Consider the following 21,364-nt stretch of genomic DNA (forward strand, 5'->3'; position numbering starts at 1 on the left):
GTGCCGTTGCCTTTTGCAGGCAGCAGCTGGGGGGGCAGTGCCGAAGGGCAGAACGCAGACCCCGGTCGTGTCTGGCGAATCACGTTGCGAGAAGTGCCCGCCCCCCCTACTAGGTAGTCGCTGTAATCAGCCCAGCCCCGTTTGCGAATCCATGCCCGAGGCGGCGTCTCTGTACTTGTATTTGTATTTGTACTTGTACTTGCTCTGGCGCAGATTGACGACAACAGGTACCTTACCTACCCTTCAGAGCCTTGAGAAGGGACCCAAACACGCAGAGAATCAGCAGAGGGATTCATTCATTCGCACGGCATTTCGTCTCCAGACTCAAGTCACTCAGTCAGTGTCTGTAGTCCGTCAGCAGCGCAGGTACTGGAACCATCTCACCTCGACAGCACCCGTCACTTGACTTGCGGATCGGAACCCAACGGAAGCGCCAAAAAAAGAGAGCGAGCAGGCGAATCAACCGAGAAGAGCAGCAGACGAGAAAAAGAGACTGAAAAAAAAAAAAAACAAAAAAAAAAACTTTTGCCCCCCCTCCCTCCATCTGCCTTACCAGATCTCGCTGCCTCTTTTTGCTCTCGTCACCCCCCCAGATCCCCTCCCTCTCAAAACAAACCCCCTCTCCTCTCAACCCCCCCCCAAGGTTCCCCAAACGCACACCAGTTTGCCTGCTCGCACTTCTGTTTTTTTTTCCCTCCTCGTTTCCCTTTTCCCTCGCTGGTCATTCTGCCCACACCTCCTTACCCAGCGCCGCACCTCCACGCTTTGCACGCCTCTGCCAGCCCCATTAACGACACCCCCGAACCAGGATTCCGGGTTTGCTTGGGTGTAGAAGAATTAAAAAAAATATTATTCTTCGAGGCGATACACATACACAGGACAGCGCGCAGGACGAGCGGGAAACTGCAAGCGCTTCGCGATCTCGACGATCCACGGCATCGCTGAAGCGGCGCTGGCCACGACGTTCGCCGTCGCGAGCCATCCGAGTCTCCCCTCGACCCGCGACCGGCCGGCTGACGACAACAACGACGACACGCCCCCCCCCGACTTGACGCCGACCGGGCCGTGATTGCTCGCTCGCCTCGCTCGGGTCTCTTGTCGTCTTGTTGATTGTTGTCTTCGTTTCCGCGACTTCGTGTTTGTGCCGGCCGCTTCGAGCCCGACCGCTCGGTTGCGTGTCTGCGTGACCGCTTGCCTGCCCTCCCTCCCTCCGCCCGCCATCAGCGCCCGCGCCGTGTCCCCGACCGACGACAGCGACAGCCCTCGCCCATCATGGCTGGCCTGGGCCCGTCCGGGTCCAATGCCCACGGCCTGAGTTTCCCCCAGACGGGCTTCCGACGCAGCGCCGCCTTTCCTCCCGCCCACGCCGCCCAGCCCAACAAGCAGTCGCCGGCTCCCCAGGCCGCCTCGCCCTACCAGTCGCAGGCCTACCCGCCGCAGCAGCCGCCCCAGGCCTACCCGCAGCACCTCTTCAACACCACCGCCTCCGTCAACCCGGCCGTCGCCAATGCCTCGTCGCGCGCCTCCAACGTCCATGTCCCCAGCGCCCTCAACGTGCCGCGACAGCGCGCCACGCCCTCGCGCCAGCAGATACAGCCCCAGTCCAACCCGCCGCCGATGCTCTTCCCGACCTCCATGAGCCAGCCCGTCGCCCACGACTCCATCCTCTCGCATCATCAGCAGCACCAGCAGCATCACCCGCAGCAGCATCAGCAGCACCCGGCCCAGCAGGCGCTGGCCGGTCATCCGGGGCACGCGCAACAGCAGCAGCACCACCAGCAGCAACAGCAGCAGGTTCAGCAGCAGCAGGCGGCGGTACAGCAGCAGCAGGCTCAGCAGGTCCAGCAGCAGCATCACTCACAGCAGCAGCAGCAGCAGCAGCATCACCAGCAGCAACCCCATCACCCTGCCTATGCTCAGCATCCACAGGCGCACCAGGCAGCCCATGCTTCTCATCAGGCACACCAGACGCACCAGGTTCACCAGGTGCAGCAGCAGGCACACCAGGCGCAGCAACATCAGCAGGATCAGCTCCATCATGTACATCAGTCCAGGTCTCAGCAGCAGCACCAGCAGCAGGCGCAGCAGGTGCAACAGCAACAACAACAACAGCAACAGCAAGCGCAACAGCAACAGGCACAGCAGCAGGCGCAAAAACAACAGCAGTCGTCGCGGCAGCAGCTCCAGATCCCCCAACCTCAGGCCCAGCAACAGGTTCCCCAGCAGGTGCAGCAGCAGGTCCCTCAGCAGGTTCAGCACCAGGTCCAGCACCAGGTCCAGCAACAAGTCCAGCATCAGCAACAGCAGCAGCAGCAGCAGCACCAAGCGCAGCAGCATCAAGCGCAACAGCATCAGGTTCAACAGCAGGCTCAACAGCAGCAACATGCACAGCAGCACCAGCAGGCTCAACAGCATCAGCAACACCAGCAGCTACAGGCTGCCGCTCAGCAGCCCGAACCCGTTCCCCAACAGCAGCAGGACAATCATGCCTCGGAGGACCTGGACATGGATGGCCAGCAGGATGGGGACGAAGATAGCAGCTCTCTGGCGCCATCCAAACTCATGAACGACCTGGCAGTGACCCAGCCCATGGGAGAGATGATGTCACCGCCTCCCGAAGGTGGCAGTTATCCCACGCTCGAGGCCGTTCAAAAGGCCGTCCTGCGCTACTGCACCTCGGTCGGCTATGCCATTGTCATTGGACGGTCCAAGAAGACGGTGCCAGGTCTGAAAAAGGTCCTGTTTGTCTGCGACAGGGCCGGCAAACCGCCAAGCCGCGTCAGCCCCGAGTTCCGGAAGCGCAAGACTTCGTCGAGGAAGTGCGACTGTCCTTTTGGTTTCTTTGCTATCGAGCAGCGGACCCAGTGGACCATCCGCTACCGACCCGACCCTTCACATCTGCAGCACAACCATGGGCCGAGCGAGAGCCCGTCGAACCACCCTGCAGCCAGGAAGCTTGACAGCAAGATGGTTGCTGCTGTCAAGCAACTTAAAGAGAATGGTTAGTATTCCTCCTCTCGGAACAAGCGCGGAGCATAGAACAAGAAAAGGGTCCATGGCAAGAGGAGGGAACATGCGCCTGTTGGGCAGAAATTCTCGCTAACCGATCCTTGTGTAGGTGCAGGCGTATCCGAGACACTGCAGATTCTTCAGACGGACAACCCCGACTGCCACCTGCTGCCGCGGGACATTTACAACGCCCGCGCCGCCATCAATCGCAATCCGCAGAAAGTAGCGACGGGCCTGGCCGAGAACAGGCCGGCCATCTATACCAAGCCGCTGCAGTCGCCCGAAGACCGCATACGCTCCGAGCTGAGACGGGAGCTGGCCAAGGCTCGGGACGACCTGAAGAAGCTCGAGGAGGAGAAGCAAAAGGAGATTGACGAACTCAAGGCCAAGATGGCGGAGAAGGACAAGCTGATAGAAAAGTTCGAAATGTTTATCGACATTTGCAACGGCAGGGTCATTCTCCAGCGGGAGCGGCTGGCTGGTCCCGAGGGCGGCGCGGCAGCCGGGGGCAATCCCAGTGTGTGAGGCGCAGACATTCTACCTGCCTGACACTATCTGCGTTAGCCTGCCGCCTCGTCGTCGTCCCTCCGCTTGGCGTATTGGTCTTTTGGGACATACAATAAAGGGCACCGGAGAGCAGTCGGTCGTTCCGGTCTACGGAGTCTACATGCAGGCGTTTAGAGCGGTCTGGTTGTTGGTTCATCATTCATTATGACATCTGTTATGCAAGTATATGACGTTGTTACTCTTTTCCTTGTTTTTCCATTTTGGGTTCTTCCATTGCTTCATCCATCATTGTCAGAGGCGATGGGGGGTTTTTCTTCGCTCTCCTTGTTGCATGAAGGCTGTAACACACATGTATGCTGTTTGTGTCTTGAGTTTTTGTTCCCCTTCTTATTTGCTCTTCATGTTCCTTGTTCTTCTTCTTCCTCTTCCTCTTTGCATCTTCTGACTCTTTCTATCCGTTTCACTTTTGTCGGCTTCTACTTGTTTTGTCCTTTTCTCATTCAGTTTCCGTGCCTGCTTCGTCATCTTCTATCTTTTGGGTTTTTTCTTCTTCTTTATTCTTAGGGGTATCAAATAACATGTAAACCGGTTTGACTCGAGATTGCTGAGGAGGAAAGGGGAGAGGAAATTTGAGCTGGATAAGGGAAGGATGGAAGGATGGATGGATGGACTTGGTACTGTCTCTGCTTGGTAGAACTGAATGGACTGATGGATGAAAGACGTATCATTGCTGTTTGGTAAGAGGTGATGAGACGTGGTGGAGGCAAGTGAAATGATAGTACGTTGTACAATTTTGGATATTCCTGGGTTTGAAGCGATGTTGTGCATGTTGCTTTACCGTGAGTTGTTTGGCTTGATGGTGGATGGATTGGTACTGGTTTTTTGTGACCGGGCATTTGGGACGGGAGGCGTACTTTATGCATGCATGTCTCTGATGTGTCTTGATCTCGGGACAAGATTTAGCTTGGGAATGGAGTGGGAGCGTTGATATTGGTGTGTAGAGGTACCTATTGCACATATACAAGGCTGACTGTCATCTCCTCCTATGTTACCAGGTAGTAGTAGCTAGCTAGCTACCTTACCTTTCATTCTGGACAGAGGTGGACTGGAGGTATGTGGCGTGCTGTATTACTGATTTCATAGGAGGTTGCGGGTTCTGATGACTAGATAGTCTGCCCGTCCGTAGCTGGAAAAGGTAGGCAGACTGAGGCGGAATGCATGTCTTAGGGAATGTGGTGTCGAGATAGACTGCTGAGCTGTAATTTTCTTTGTTTCCAAGTGAGGTCGTGTGAATTCAGTGATGGGGCTTGCGGGTTGACGTGATGAGGAGGTATTCATGAGATTACCTAGGCGGAGTAAGTTTGTGGCAATGGTTTTATGGGGGAGAAGCAGTTGTTGTTGCCACTCGCTTTGACGATGGGTCATGCTGTTGAGTTACTACCTTATCATGATAGAAGGCTTAATATCTCGGGCATGTTACATGGCATCATCATCATCATCATCATCATCATTAACGCCACTACCTACCTAAGGGATCTATTTGATTCCATATCACGGGCATTACACGCCATGGAAGAAAAGGAAGAATGAAAGAAAGAAGAAGAGGACCCTGAACGCCACTCCCCCACCTGAGAAAGCAATGCGCTGGCAAATTCACAGCTTTCTTCTTTCTAACCTTGTCCCGCCGCCGCCGCCGCCGCCTGTCGTGGAGGCGATATATTAAATGGTGTCTAGGTAAGGAGCTGTTAAGACACGGAAAGCGGGAAGCGGAGGAACTAGCATGTAGTAGTCTAGGATGAAACCTGAGAAAATAAGGGGTCCTGTTTGCTTGGGTTTGAGAAGTTGCTGGCTGGGTCGGCTTGGGCTTGGGGGTTGGAGCTTGGCAGCTTTGGGCTCTAGTGGGAGGTTGATTTGTGTGTTTGTGTGTGTGGTGCTGCTGCTGTGCTGTGCTGTGTACCTTATGCAGGGAACAGGAGGTTGGGCGAGGTTGAGGTGGGAGGTATCTCGCGTGTAGCTGCGTGTAGGTACCTAGGTAGTAGGTATGAAGCTTCCTAAAGTCTTGAGAGCGTCGTGTCATTGCGCATTATCTGTATGGAGATTTTGTTCGTCTCAAGACACTTTGATAATAATACATTTCTTCAGCAGCGTATCGGTTCCAGAACTCTGCATCGATTCGTTCTGACCCCTGTTCATCGATCGTCTCGCTTGTGTTGAGCATCCCGATTGTCGGTGTACCTTTTTGCAGCAACCCCCCCAGCACCTCCACTGGAAGGTACTCGCCGCATACCGCCGCCGCTACGTCTGCTGCTGCCCAGGGACCGGCCCTCCAAACGTGCATCCTGCATCTCTCCTCTGAACAAACATCCTGCGTCGACTCTCGAGAGCTCCGAACCGCACCGCGATCAGCATCTTCTACCACTTTTTTACTTGTCGAGCTTCTTCCGTTTCCTGCCTCGTCTTCGCCTTCGCCCTCTCGTCCAGCCTCTGCCCCTCCGCGGGAATACCCCTGGCCAAAAAAACAACCCGACAAACGAGCGCCCTCGAGAACTCCCCCACCACCAACGCCATCCTATCCCGACCTCGACGACGCTGGAGATGACCGACTTCTCGACGTAGAAGCTCTTCCGTTTTTTTTTTCTTTTCTTCTTCTTCTTTCCTCTTGCCGGCCTCAGTCTCTTCCACACGCGAAACAGCCCTCCTCGCCATGGAAGTGACCTCGGCCACCGCCCCGAGCCTCGGCGCCGCCAGCAGCAACGGCGCCTCGCTGCCCGCGCCGCCGTCGCCCACACCGACGCCGACGCCCTTCCCGACCATCGACCCCGAACGCGTCGTCGAGCACCTCGTCGCCATCTGCGAGGTCGCCCTCGGCGCATCGCGCAGCGACCTCGAGCTGCCGGGCAACCTGCTGCACAAGGCCTCGTACGCAGAGACCGTCTCGCGGTGCACGCGCTTCGCCAACGACTCCCTCAATGTGCTCTACATACAAAAGGACCTGGTGCAGGCCGGCGCGCTGGAGAATGGCAACGACGCCGCCGATGCGGGCGAGCATAGCAATGGCGTTGCTGGTGAGGATTTCTGTAACTTCTCTCTCTCTCTCCCTCCCCACTCTCTCCCTCCCCATCTATCCATCTCCCTCTCCCACCCCCCCGAAACTCCATCTGTTCCCCCGAATGTTAAAGAAGGGCCTGGTGACATCTGGCTGACATTGCTCTCTCTCTGTCTTTGGTTGATATAGCTCCCGCTACCTACGACTACACCCTCTCGACCGAAATCTCCTCTTCACCCACGACTGTCGCCACTCTGATTTTGCTCAAGGCATCGCAAGCGATTGATTCTTCTCGTCCTCTTACCTCGCAGATATTCATCACCAACCTACCCGGTCCCGCCTCCCTCAATGCCGCCGCCGGAGAGCAGGGCGTTGCGCTCTCCCCCTGGGAGGTGCTCCATTCCCAGGTCCACCACGCCCTGGTGCCCTACTTCGACGCCAACAGCAAGAGTCAGCTGCTGGCCAATGGGTCCAGGGGAAGGGACGTCGATGCCAAGACGGGCATTCCCGTCACCAAGAAGCGCCTCAACGACCTGGAGCTGAGCCTGCTCCACCTGCAGCAGAACGTCGACATTCCCGAGATCTCGCTGACGTTCCACTCGCTCATTCAGAACGTCCTCGACGATGCCGAGGTCACCGGTACGAAGCCCTCCATTGAGGCCATCCCCAAGAACCTCCTCCAGGACAGCAGCTTCCTCAACAAGCTGCAGGCCAACGTCAACACCTGGATCAAGTCCATCCAGGGCATCACCAAGCTGACCAAGGAGACCTCGTCCAACGCCGTCCAGGAGTTCAGCACCGCCAGCCAAGAGGTCAACTTTTGGCTCTCCATGGAGTCTGCGCTCGAGGGCATCGAGGACCAGCTTAGGAGCGAGGGCGTCCTCCTCACCCTCGATATTCTCAAGCACGCCAAGCGTTTCCAGGCCACCGTCAGCTTCGTCGCCGACACGGGCCTCAAGGAGGCCAAGGAAAAGGCGCAAAAGTATAACCAGCTCATGCGCGATTTCCCCCTCGACGAGCTGCTGTCCGCTCCGTCGCTGCTCAAGGTCGAGGAAGCCATTACTCAGATCTTTGCCCACCTCATGAAGAAGCTGAGGGTGTGTCCCTACCCTATCCGGCGAGCACTGAGCTTGGCCCAGGCCATCTCGGCGGATCTCAACGACGTGCTGCTCCGCTTGCTTCCGGGCACTGAGCTGGTCAACATGGGCTACCCAGAGTTCCAGAACGTCATGCGGACCTGCGACAGCATCTTTGCCGCCTGGGAAGACAACATCAAGGAGTTTACGCACCTGGCTCGTATGCTCATCATCCGCAGAAACGAGAAGCGCATCCCCATCAACGTCGAGAAGAACCACTCTGAGCTGGAGTCGCGCATCAAGTACGTCAGCGCATTCCGAGACAACCACGAACAGCTACAGCGGACCATTGTCAACGTCCTGGGGCCAAAGGCCATTCTTCCCGGCGTTACCGACGTCACCGCCTCCTCCTCCTCCACTGCCACTGCCGGTGCTGTCATTGAAGAAATGGGCGACGTAGATGCCGTCGAGGAGGTCAAGCGGGCCTGGGAGGCGCTGCAGAACGTCGACCTGCTCGATGTGACGGACCAGGGCAAGGAGCGGTGGGCGCAGGCCGAAAACCTGTACAATGAGCGCTCGACGCGAGTCGAAAACTCCATCATTGCGAGACTGCGAGACCGCCTCGCCACGGCCAAGACGGCCAACGAAATGTTTCGCGTCTTTTCCAAGTTCAATGCCCTGTTTGTGCGCCCCAAGATTCGCGGTGCCATTCAGGAGTATCAGAACCAGCTCATGGACCATGTCAAGCAGGCCATCAACGGCCTGCACGAGAGGTTCAAGCAGCAGTATGGCCATTCCGAGGCCCATGCCATGGCTCAGCTACGCGATCTACCCCCTGTCTCGGGTGCCATCATCTGGGCCCGCCAGATTGAGCTTCAGCTGGACGGGTACATGAAAAAGGTTGAGGCCGTGCTTGGGCCCGACTGGACTCTGCATGCCGAGGGTCACAAGCTTCAGGAAGAGAGCGAGCTGTTCAAGAACAAACTGGACACGGGCAGGATCTACGATGCCTGGCTGGCCGATGCCAACCGGCGAAAAATCTCCATCGCCGGCCAGCTCTTCAACATCAACAGGGTCAGGTCTGCAGGTGGCATCCTCGAGCTCAACGTCAATTTTGATCCTCAGATCATCACCTTGTTCAAAGAAACCAGAAACTTGACCTGGCAGTCTTATCTTGTTCCCCACGCCGTCACCACCGTGTCCAAGGATGCAAAGCGAGTCTACCCTTATGCTGTCAGCCTGATGGAGGGTGTGCGAACCCTATCCCAGACTCTGCGCCAGATTGGTACCATGGGCGAGGAATCGATCCTCCTCAATGGGTACAAGAACGAGGTCTACAAGCTCATCAGCGATGGTATCCCGCTGCGGTGGGAGTCCTTTGTCAACTCGCACGAGCTCTTCTACGCCGATCAGAGGCAGATCCGCCCCCTGCTTCCCGGAAGCACCGGCTTTGGGCCTGCCAAGAACACGGAGAGCAAGCATGGCATGTTCATCTGGGGCTTTTCCGCGGCTGTTTCCGTGCTTCAGTCCAAGACGGCTACGCTCAACTCCATCTACGCTACTATTGAGCAGGCTCTGAAGGACCTCGGCGCTTGCCCTTACGATGCTGCCGCATTCCAGTCCCATCTCGATACCATCCAGGCTGCTGTCGATCAGCTCAACCTCGAGCAGTATGCCAACCTCGATTTTTGGGTCCGCGGCGTGAACCACAAGGTCCAGACCATCCTGCTGGAGCGCCTCTCCACGGCTGTTCAGGCTTGGATTGCCGCCTTTGAGCAGGATGTCGCCGAGGAGGACCGGCGGAAGCTGTCCAAGGACGACGATGGAAAGCAGGATGGACCGACCATGAAGCGCCTCGTCCTCGAGATTACCATGCGCAACCAGGTCATCTATCTCGATCCGCCGCTGGAGTACGCCAGGGCAAGCTGGTTCCTCCACCTCCACGACTGGCTGGGCATTGTCTGCAACCTGCGCAAGATCAAGGCCACGCGATACCAGATGAGCCTCAACACCGATGCCCAGGAAGAAGCCCGCTTTACCGATCTGCCGTCTCACTGTGCGGATATGCTCCACCGCGTGTACCTGTCTGTCGAGAAGAAGCTCAGGGAAGTCAGCATTTACGTCGACAAATGGCTGCAGTTCCAGTCCCTGTGGGACCTTCAGTCCGACCAGGTCTACGACATGCTCGGCGACCATCTTCCTCGGTGGCTCGAGTGTCTTCAGGACATCCGCAAGGTCCGCACGACCTTTGACACCCAAGAAGTCAGCCGCTCCTTTGGTCACATCACCATCGACTACGACCAGGTCCAGACCAAGGTGAATGCCAAGTACGACCAGTGGCAGCAGGAAATCCTCATCAAGTTTGCCAACCGGCTGGGCAACCGAATGCGCGACATCAACGCCGACATTGAAAAGGCGAGGAGGAACCTCGAGGGCCAGAGCTCGGACACGTCGTCCACCGCCGCGGCCGTCCAGTTCATCACGGCGGTGCAGAGCTGCCGGCGCAACGCCAAGCTGTGGGCGCCCGAGATTGACATGTTCCGCCAGGGACAGTCGACCCTGGTGAGGCAGCGGTACCCGTTCCCCAACGACTGGCTGCACATTGAGCAGATTGAGAGCCAGTGGGAAGCTCTCAAGGAGATTCTGGAAAAGAAGTCCAAGATCATGGAGGAGCAGTCTGACGCCATGCGGGCAAACATTATCGCCCAGGACAAGCTGATCAATGAGCGCATCGGCGAGGTTGTGGCCCAGTGGAACGAGGAGAAGCCCGTGTCGGGGACGATCCAGCCCGATGTTGCCTCTGCCACTCTGACGACCTTTGAGACGCGCATCACGGCTCTGCAGGAGGAGTTCCAGCAGGTCATGAAGGCTCGCGAAGCCCTTGATATCCCCGGCAACAACGACAGCATCTTGGAGGTTACGCTGGAGGAAGTCCGCGATTTCCGCTCTGTTTGGTCCAACCTGTCCACCATCTGGACAAGTCTCAACGAAACGCGCGACATGCTGTGGACCGCCGTCCAGCCGAGGAAGATTCGCCAAAAGGTGGACGACTTGATCAAGAGCACAAAGGATATGCCGAGTAGAATGAGGCAGTATGCTGCTTTTGAACACGTTCAGGGAGTGCTGCGAGGTTTCCTCAAGGTCAACAACATCCTGTCCGACCTCAAGTCTGACGCCATTCGCGAACGGCACTGGCACAAGATTTACAAGCAGATCAAGCCCCAGAAGCGCTTCTCGCCCAGCTCCATGACGCTTGGCGACGTCTGGGATCTCAATCTCACCGCGACCGAAGTCATTGTCAAGGACATTATCGCCCAGGCCCAGGGCGAGATGGCGCTTGAGGAGTTCTTGAAGCAGGTTCGCGAAACGTGGCAGAACTACGCCCTCGAGATGGTCAACTACCAGAACAAATGCAGGCTCATTCGTGGCTGGGACGACCTCTTCGCCAAGTGCAGCGAGAACCTGAACTCGCTCCAAGCCATGAAGCACTCGCCTTACTACAAGGAGTTTGAAGAGGATGCGGTGGCCTGGGAGGACAAGCTGAACCGCGTCCACGTGCTCTTTGACGTCTGGATCGATGTGCAGCGCCAGTGGGTGTACCTGGAGGGCGTCTTTACCGGAAACGCGGACATCAAGCATCTTTTGCCCATAGAGTCTGGTCGTTTCCAGAACATCAACAGTGAGTTCTTGGCTGTGATGAAAAAGGCCAATAAGACGCCCTACGTCCTCGACGTGCTGAACATTCCCAACGCTCAAAAGTCCCTGGAGCGTCTGGCGGAAATGCTGAACAAGATCCAAAAGGCCCTGGGTGAATACCTGGAGAAGGAGCGCGTTTCTTTCCCTCGATTCTACTTTGTTGGTGACGAAGACTTGCTGGAGATGATTGGCAACAGCAACGATACCTTGCGCATCGCCAAACACTTCAAGAAGATGTTTGCGGGCTTGGCTGGCCTCATTATGGATGACGAGGGAGTCATCTCTGGCTTTACTTCCAAGGAGGGCGAGGCCGTGACGCTGAACAAGGAGATTTCGCTGGCCAAGACGCCCAGAATCAACGACTGGCTTGCGCTGCTGGAGAACGGCATGAAGCAGACGCTTGCGGAGCTTTTGGCCAAGGCCGTGGACGAATACACTCCGATTTTCGAGTCTGACAATATTGACCGGGAAGCGCTCGTTGCCTTTATGGATGCTTTCCCCAGCCAGATTGTCGTTCTCGCCACACAGGCCGCCTGGACGACCGCCGTGGATTCGTCACTTGCGGCTGGCGGACAGACGCTCAAGGCTCTCTTTGATCGGGAGGTGCAGGTGCTTCGCGTCCTTGCGGAGACTGTACTGGGAGACCTTGAGGTTATTCAGCGCAAGAAGTGCGAGCAGCTGATCACCGAGTGTGTCCACCAGCGCGACGTGATTGAGAAGCTGGTCGACGTCAAGGCTGATTCGGCCGACCACTACCTCTGGCAGCTTCAGATGCGCTACGTCTACACCCCTGAGGGTAACTTCCTCAATCGCCTGTACATCAAGATGGCCAATGCCAAGCTCAACTACGGCTTCGAGTACCTCGGCGTGCCCGATCGTCTCGTTCGGACGCCCCTTACCGACCGCTGTTTCCTCACGCTCACCCAAGCCCTCTGCCAGCGACTCGGAGGCTCGCCCTACGGCCCCGCCGGCACGGGCAAGACGGAGTCTGTCAAGGCCCTGGGTGTCCAGCTCGGACGGTTTACGCTCGTCTTCTGCTGCGACGACACTTTCGACTTCCAGGCCATGGGACGTATCTTCTTGGGTATCTGCCAGGTGGGTGCGTGGGGCTGCTTCGACGAGTTTAACCGTCTCGAAGAGAGGATCCTGTCTGCCGTTTCGCAGCAGATTCAGAACATCCAGCTCGGCCTGAAGCAGGGCGCCGAGAACGACAAGTCGCAGATTGAGCTGGTTGGCCGGCAGCTGCGCGTCAACGAGAACACGGGCATCTTCATCACCATGAACCCCGGCTATGCGGGCCGTTCCAACCTGCCCGACAATCTGAAGAAGCTGTTCCGCAGCGTGGCCATGTCCAAGCCCGACAAGGAGCTCATTGCCGAAGTCATGCTGTACTCGCAGGGCTTCAGCCAGGCCAAGCGACTCTCCAAGCAGACGGTGCCCTTCTTTGACAAGTGTTCCAAGGAGCTGTCCAAGCAGGCCCATTACGACTTTGGTCTCCGTGCGCTCAAGAGTGTCCTGGTGAGCTCTGGCGGTCTCAAGCGCTCTCGCTTGGTAGACGGCGGCGACCTTGGCGCCGAGGAGATTGTTGAGCCCGAGATTCTCGTGCAGAGCATCCGCGAGACGATTGCACCCAAGCTTATCAAGTCGGACGTCGACATTATGATCAACATCGAGGAGGACTGCTTCCCCGGCGTCCAATATGTGCCCGCCAATCTGCACGCTCTTGAGGAGGCCATTCGCACGCTCGCTGCCGAGCGCCACCTCGTGGTCACGGATCTGTGGATGACCAAGGTTCTTCAGCTCTACCAGATTCAAAAGATCCACCACGGTGTCATGATGGTGGGCAACTCTGGCACGGGCAAGTCTGCCGCCTGGAGGCTCCTGCTTGATGCACTGCAAAAGGTGGAAAACGTCGAGGGCGTTTCCCACGTCATTGACTCCAAGGTCATGTCCAAGGAGGCCCTGTACGGTAACCTGGACTCTACCACTCGCGAGTGGACAGATGGTCTGTTCACCAGCATTCTGCGCAAGATTGTGGACAATCTTCGTGGAGAAGACTCCAAGAGGCACTGGATCGTCTTTGACGGCGATGTCGATCCCGAGTGGGTTGAAAACTTGAACAGCGTGCTTGACGACAACAAGCTGCTTACCCTGCCCAATGGAGAGCGTCTCAACTTGCCGGCCAATGTCCGCATCATGTTTGAAGTCGAGACATTGAAGTATGCGACACTCGCTACTGTTAGTCGATGTGGTATGGTCTGGTTCAGCGAGGACACCGTCACGCCCAACATGATGGTCACCAACTACATCGAGACGCTTCGCAGCGTTCCCTTTGAGGACCTGGACGAGGATAGCGTTGCCACAGGCCAAAGCCCTGCCAAGACGCTGGCCGTGCAGGCCCAGGTGGCTGATCTGCTCAATGGCTACCTGACGGAGGAAGACTTTGTCAACCAGGCTTTGGAGCGTGCTCTGCAGTATAACCACATCATGGAGTTTACGGTTGCGCGAGTGCTCAACACTCTGTTCTCTCTGTTGAACAAGGCTGTGCGCGACATTATCGAGTACAATGGACAGCACGCCGACTTCCCTCTCGAGTACGACCAGATTGAAGGCTTCGTGGCCAAGAAGCTGCTGCTTGCGCTGGTCTGGGCGCTCACTGGAGACTGTCCGCTTGGAGATCGAAAGCTGTTTGGCGACGACATTTGCGCCTTTGCCAACTTTGGCTCGCCGCCTCTGGATGGCACCAGCTCGCTCATTGACTTTGACGTGCTGCTGCCGCAGGCGGAGTGGACGCCATGGCAGAACCAGGTGCCCAGCATCGAGGTCAACACCCACTCCATCATCCAGACCGACGTTGTCATCCCGACCCTGGATACTGTGCGCCACGAGGATGTGCTTTACTCATGGCTGGCCGAGCACAAGCCGCTCCTGCTCTGCGGTCCTCCTGGTTCGGGTAAGACGATGACGCTCTTCAGCGCTCTTCGCAAGCTGCCCAACATGGAGGTGGTCGGCCTCAACTTCTCGAGCGCGACGACGCCCGATCTGCTCATCAAGACGTTTGAGCAGTACTGCGAGTACAAGAAGACGCTCAACGGCGTCATGCTCTCTCCCACGCAGATTGGCCGCTGGCTGGTCATCTTCTGCGACGAAATCAATCTCCCGGCGCCCGACAAGTACGGTACTCAACGCGCCATTTCCTTCCTGCGCCAGCTTGTCGAGCACAACGGCTTCTGGCGGACCTCTGACAAGTCGTGGGTCACGCTCGACCGCATCCAGTTTGTCGGTGCTTGTAACCCGCCTACGGACGCCGGACGTACGCCCATGGGCGCTCGGTTCCTTCGTCACGCTCCGCTTGTCATGGTCGACTACCCCGGCGAGCTGTCGCTGAACCAGATTTACGGCACCTTCAATGCGGCGGTGCTCAAGATTATCCCCTCGCTGCGTGGATATGCTGAGCCGCTCACGCATGCCATGGTGCGCTTCTACCTCGAGTCTCAGCAGAGGTTCACGCCCAAGATTCAGCCTCACTACGTGTACAGTCCTCGTGAGCTTACCCGCTGGGTTCGTGGTGTGTATGAAGCGATCAAGCCCCTGGAGTCGCTGTCTCTGGAAGGCCTCATCCGCATCTGGGCGCACGAGGCCCTGCGACTCTTCCAGGATCGTCTTGTGAATGAAGAGGAGCGCAAGTGGACCGAAGAGTCGGTTCGTCGCATCGCCATTGAGCATTTCCCCACCATGGACGAGGAAAAGGCTCTCGGCGGCCCGATCCTCTTCTCCAACTGGCTGTCCAAGAACTACGTCCCCGTCGACCGGGAGCAGCTGCGAGACTTTGTGTCTGCCCGCCTCAAGACGTTCTGCGAGGAGGAGGTCGACGTTCCGCTGATCCTCTTCAACGACGTCCTGGAGCACGTGCTGCGCATCGACCGTGTCTTCCGGCAGCCCCAGGGTCACTTGATCCTCATTGGTGTGAGCGGCGGAGGCAAGACGACGCTCTCGCGCTTCGTGGCCTGGATGAACGGCCTCAAGGTGTTCCAGATCAAGGTCCACGGCAAGTACTCTGCGGAAGACTTTGACGAGGACTTGCGGGATGTGCTGCGGCGATGCGGCTGCAAGGGCGAGAAGATTTGCTTCATCATGGACGAGGCCAACGTGCTGGACTCTGGTTTCCTGGAGCGCATGAACACGCTGCTTGCCAACGCCGAGGTGCCCGGCCTGTTCGAGGGCGACGACCACGTTGCCCTGATGACGGCCTGCAAAGAGGGTGCCCAGCGACAGAACCTGCACCTCGACTCCCCCGAGGAGCTGTACAAGTGGTTCACCCAGCAGATTGTCAACAACCTGCACGTCGTCTTCACCATGAACCCGCCCGAGGGCGGCCTGGGTTCCAAGGCCGCCACCAGTCCGGCCTTGTTCAACAGATGTGTGCTGAACTGGTTCGGAGATTGGTCGGACCAGGCGCTGTTCCAGGTCGGGCACGAGCTCACGCACTCCATCGACCTAGACAAGAGCAACTTCAGCGCTCCCGACACGATCCCGGTGGCTTACCGCGGCTTGCAGCTGCCACCGTCGCACCGCGAGGCGGTCGTCAACTCGATGGTGTACATTCACTATTCGCTGCAGCGGTACAACAAGAAGCTGCTGAAGCAGCAAGGCAAGGTCACGTTCCTGACGCCCCGCCACTTCCTGGACTTTGTTACCCAGTATGTCAAGCTGTACAATGAGAAGCGCGAGGATCTCGAGGAGCAGCAGCGCCACTTGAACGTCGGTCTCGAGAAGCTGAGGGACACCGTCGACAAGGTCCGCGACCTGCGGGCCAGTCTCGCGGAGAAGAAGGCGCAGCTCGAGCAGAAGGACGCCGAAGCCAACGAGAAGCTGCAGCGCATGGTTGCGGACCAGCGCGAGGCGGAGCAGAGGAAGAACACTTCGCTGGAGATCCAGGCGGCGCTCGAGAAGCAGGAGGCGGAGGTGGCGATGCGCAAGAAGGTCGTGCTGGAGGACCTGGCCAAGGCGGAGCCGGCCGTCGAGGAGGCCAAGGCGAGCGTCAGCAACATCAAGCGTCAGCACCTGGTCGAGGTGCGAGGCATGTCCAACCCCCCGCAGAGCGTCAGGCTCGCGCTGGATGCCGTCTGCACGCTGCTCGGGCACAAGATCAACGACTGGAAGGCCGTCCAGGCTGTGGTTCGCAGGGAAGACTTCATCGCCAGCATCATCATGTTTGACAATGCCAAGATGATGACCAAGGGCTTGCGGAACAAGATGCGCAACGAGTTCCTGTCGAACCCCGAGTTCACGTTTGAAAAGGTGAACCACGCTTCCCGGGCCTGCGGTCCCCTCGTCCAGTGGGTCATTGCCCAGGTCAGCTATTCGGACATCCTGGACCGCGTCGGGCCGCTCAGGGAAGAGGTCGCGCAGCTCGAGGAGCAGGCGCTCGAGACCAAGGCCAGCGCGATGGCGGTGGAGAAGAACATTGCGGAGCTCGAGTCGAGCATCAACACGTACAAGACGGAGTACGCCACGCTCATCAGCGAGACCCAGGCCATCAAGGCGGAAATGTCCAAGGTGCAGTTCAAGGTCGACCGAAGCGTCAGGCTGCTCGACAGCCTGTCGTCCGAGAGGGCCCGCTGGGAGGAAGGAAGCAAGTCGTTTGAGACGCAGATCAGCACGCTGGTCGGTGACGTCCTCGTCGCTTCGGCCTTTTTGGCTTACGCCGGCCTGTACGACCAGACGTTCCGCAAGAACATGGTGGACGACTGGTATCACCAGCTGGACCTGTCCGGCATCCAGTTCAAGTCGCCCAACCCGGTGACGGAGTACCTGTCCAGCGCGGACGAGCGCCTGGGATGGCAGGAGAACACGCTGCCGGTGGACGACTTGTGCACGGAGAACGCCATCATCCTGAAGCGCTTCAACCGGTATCCCCTCATCATCGACCCGTCCGGAAGGGTCACGGAGTTCTTGCAGAGGGAGTGCAAGGATCGTCGCCTGACGGTGACGAGCTTCTTGGACGACACCTTTACGAAGCAGCTCGAGAGCTCCTTGCGATTCGGCAACCCGATCCTGATCCAAGATGCGGAGCACCTGGACCCCATCCTCAACCACGTCCTGAACAAGGAGTACCAGCGGACGGGCGGCCGTGTCCTCATCCAGCTCGGCAAGCAGGACATTGACTTTTCGCCGTCGTTCAAGCTCTACCTCTCGACGAGGGATCCGTCGGCCACGTTTGCGCCGGACATTTGCAGCCGGACCACCTTTGTCAACTTCACCGTCACGCAGAGCAGTCTCCAGACGCAGTCGCTCAACGACGTGCTCAAGTCGGAGCGGCCCGACGTGGACGAGCGGCGGTCCAACCTCATCAAGCTGCAGGGCGAGTTCAAGGTGCACCTGCGCCAGCTGGAGAAGCAGCTGCTGCAGGCGCTCAACGAGTCGCGCGGCAACATCCTGGACGACGACAAGGTCATCGAGACGCTCGAGACGCTCAAGACGGAGGCGGCGGACATCTCGGACAAGATGCGCAACACGGAGGGCGTCATGGCGGAGGTGGAGGAGATTACGCAGCAGTACAGCATCATTGCCAAGTCGTGCAGCGCCGTGTTTGCCGTGCTGGAGCAGCTGCACTACATCAACCACTTTTACCAGTTCTCGCTGCAGTACTTTTTGGACATTTTCCAGTCGGTGCTGAGGGGCAACAAGAACCTGGTCAAGGAGACGAACCACAACGTTCGGCGCGACATTATCGTCAAGGACCTGTTTGTGAACACGTTCAAGCGGACGGCGCTTGGGCTGCTGCAAAAGGACCGCATCACCCTGGCCATGCTGCTCGCGCAGGCGTCGCCGTACAAGATGGACAAGTCGATGATTGACGTGATCCTGGACGACCGGATCGCCGGCGTGGACCTGTCCTCCAACCCGGACGCCAAGGAGGCGGCCTTCCAGGATGCCCGAAAGCTCAGCGTGCTCCGGGAGAAGCTGGACGCCGTCCCGAGCGGCGACTGGGACAGGTTCCTCAGCGAGGAGCTGGCCGAGGCCGTGGTGCCCAAGGTCTGGGACGACGGCACCTCGGAGACGGACCAGGCCCTGTACTCGCTCTTGCTGGTGAAGCTCTTCCGCATGGACCGCTTCGTGCCCGCGGCGGAGCGCTTTGCGGCTCTCGTGTTTGGCGCCGACATTTTCGACATTGTGGAGGACCTCAAGGAGATTGTGACGCAGGTGTCGGCCACGCTGCCCATTGCGCTCGTTTCGAGCCCGGGCTTCGACGCCAGTTACAAGGTGGACAGCCTCGTGCAGAGGATGGGCGTGCGGTGCACCAACATTGCCATGGGCTCGAACGAGGGCCTGGCCAGCGCCGACAAGGCCGTCAGCAGCGCCGCCGAGACGGGCTCGTGGGTGCTCATCAAGAACGTCCACCTGGCGCCGACGTGGCTGCAGAGCCTGGAGAAGCGCATGGAGTCGCTCAACCCGCACAGCGACTTCCGGCTGTTCTTGTCGATGGAGTCGAGCCCCAAGATCCCCGTGAACCTGCTGCGCGCGTCGCGCGTGCTCATGTACGAGCAGCCGGCGGGCGTGCGAGCCAACATGAAGGACTCGATGTCTTCGCTGTCGACGCGGGCGGTCAAGAGCCCCGTGGAGAGGACGAGGCTGTACCTCTTGATTTCGTTTTTGCACGCCGTTGTGCAGGAGAGGTTGCGGTATGCGCCGAACCTTGGCTGGAAGGGCTTCTGGGAGTTTAACGATAGCGACGTAAGGGACCCCTTTTTCCTCCTCTCCATTGTTTTCTCTCTTGTTTAGAATAGTTACTGACTCGGGTTATAGTACGAATGCTGTGCGTTCATTGTTGACGTCTGGATCGAGAGCGTGGCCGGCAACCGCACCAACATTGCGCCGCAGAACATCCCCTGGGACATGATACGGTACCTGGTGACGGAGACGTATGGCGGCAAGATTGACGACGAGGGCGACTTTAGCCTGCTGCGGCAGCTGGTGACGTCTTTCCTGACGCCGGCCGCGTACGATGCCGACCACAAGCTGGTGGACGGGCCGGACGGCGGGCTGCTGGTGCCGTCGGGCACGGGGCTGCAGGACTTTATGGCGTGGGTGCACAAGCTGCCGGAGCGCGAGCCGCCGACGTACCTGGGCCTGCCGGCGAACGCGGAGAAGCTGTTGCTTGTGGGACTGGGGCGAAGCCTGGTTGAGAATCTGAAGAAGGTTACGGGGCTGTTGGATGAGAATGAGAGGCTGGTTACCGACTCTTGAAGGAGGGGGGACGTTGATGATGATGACGAGAGAGATGATGGATGATGGATTATTGATGATGAGGTTTATGAGTCGTGGGGGCACGATTATGGCCTTGTAGACTGACATGACTAGACGGGGGTCGCTTTTGGTTTTCTTTTTCTTTTTAAATCTGCTTTGCTTTTATGTTATAACGAAGGGCAACGAGGTTAGATGTGGTTTCCTTGTGCGGATACCCTAGACGATGTTTCTAGCTTTAGAGTATGCGTATACATGTGGTTTATTCAGACGACTTTTTGCGATAAACTGTCTAATTGGGGTTGTCTACGGACTCCTACGAGGCCCTTGATATACTCGATGGCTTTGACGATGGATATCTTGTGATGGGGTAGGGGGACTTTGCTTGAATCATGCCGGGTTTCCTCCTTCTCTGTGTGCGGAAGTAGTAAGGTATGTATGTATGTATGCTTGGGGAGAAGAGGCTTGGCTTGTATAGTATTTTACTTGTGTCTCCTTATCTGAGCAGCTACCATGTGAGGTATTATTACTGATAGAAACGGAGAAGGGTGATGAATGATGTTGAGTGGTTGGTGGAAGGGTGGGTATGGGTGTTGCTTGTTGTGTTTTTGTTGGAGGGTTGAGGCGAGATGTTTACCTTGTGCATGAGAATGATAGGCGTAGTATTTATATGACGTCCTGCTTCTTTCATAAGATGAATTATAGGGTTTTTTTTTTTTCCCCTTTGGGAATACTTTGGGGGATACTGAATGATGATGTGTTTGTTTGATTTGGATGGTTGAGTTGATTTTGGATTTGATGTTTGGCGGATGATTGGGTAAGAATCAGGTATAGAGAAGTATTAGTGTATGCGCTTTGGCTAATATTCGTTCTTGGAGGTGGTATAGGGTATTGTTTGGTGTTGGTGGTGTGTGTAATTGGCAATTGCGGTGTTTTGGTGGTTGGATGTTTTGTTTAGGGGAGATGGTCTGTGTTATTGAGGTGCTTGAAGAGGGTCACTTTGGTTAAAAAAGGACAAAAGGACTGCAATTGATGGTATCTTGGATATATGCATGCACTGCTTCACGTAGAAATGTATGAGCGTGCATGGAGTGCATAAAACGGCGTGAAAAGACCTAGTAACTGAAAGACATGAATGTCCTTGGGTTAGAGGGATTGACAAGGGGTTCGAAGAAGAAGGCATCCTGTATATCACTGCACTGTCCATCTGTGTGATGGAAGGTAAGGGTATCTGTCTTATTATCTGGCGTCGTTGCCGTGTCTGTCTGTGTACCGAGTTTACATACGTGGGCCTGTATGGGATAAATTACACTGTACCTTAGGTACGGTATGGTTGTATGCGCTGTGATTAGGAATGGGGATGCAAGGGGATTTCCGTTGTGTTACTCCCAGATAAGAGGCCGAAAAGAATGATGGATATCCTGGAAGTCAGGTAGACACCACATAGGTAGGAGATTGCAATGCGCTGCTGGTACTGTATGGCAATGCGTTCGACTAGATACCTAGGTAGGTAGGTAGGTAGGTAGTTATTGTAGAACCGAGGTTATCATCTGCCTTGCACAACACATGAAGGGGCCACACAGGGTGAATCATTGTAAAGGCCAAGGTACGAATAAGTTAGTATCATGATCTTGAATCTTTTTGCACGTCTTGCTGATTTTCCTGCTGGTTCTTCAAGATCGTTCGTTGTTGGATGTACGTCCGGGGGGTGGATGGATGAGGGTACAGGTTTGCCCGTTTCGGCACAGTACATGATACATGCGCGAATGAATGAAAGATGCAT

At 57.0% G+C, this 21,364-nt stretch overlaps 1 protein-coding gene across 1 annotated transcript; it reads left to right on the plus strand.

Moving 5' to 3' along the window:
* Positions 1 to 6,220: 6,220 nt before the first annotated feature.
* Positions 6,221 to 19,584, plus strand: TRIREDRAFT_55417 (dynein heavy chain; the record flags this gene model as incomplete). Its single annotated transcript, XM_006962140.1, has 3 exons — positions 6,221 to 6,581; positions 6,752 to 19,071; positions 19,144 to 19,584. 3 exons carry the CDS (start codon positions 6,221 to 6,223, stop codon positions 19,582 to 19,584), a joined length of 13,122 nt encoding a protein of 4,373 aa, XP_006962202.1.
* Positions 19,585 to 21,364: the final 1,780 nt, after the last annotated feature.

Source organism: Trichoderma reesei (assembly GCF_000167675.1).
Source record: "Trichoderma reesei QM6a unplaced genomic scaffold TRIREscaffold_2, whole genome shotgun sequence".
Taxonomy (NCBI): Eukaryota; Fungi; Ascomycota; class Sordariomycetes; order Hypocreales; family Hypocreaceae; genus Trichoderma; species Trichoderma reesei.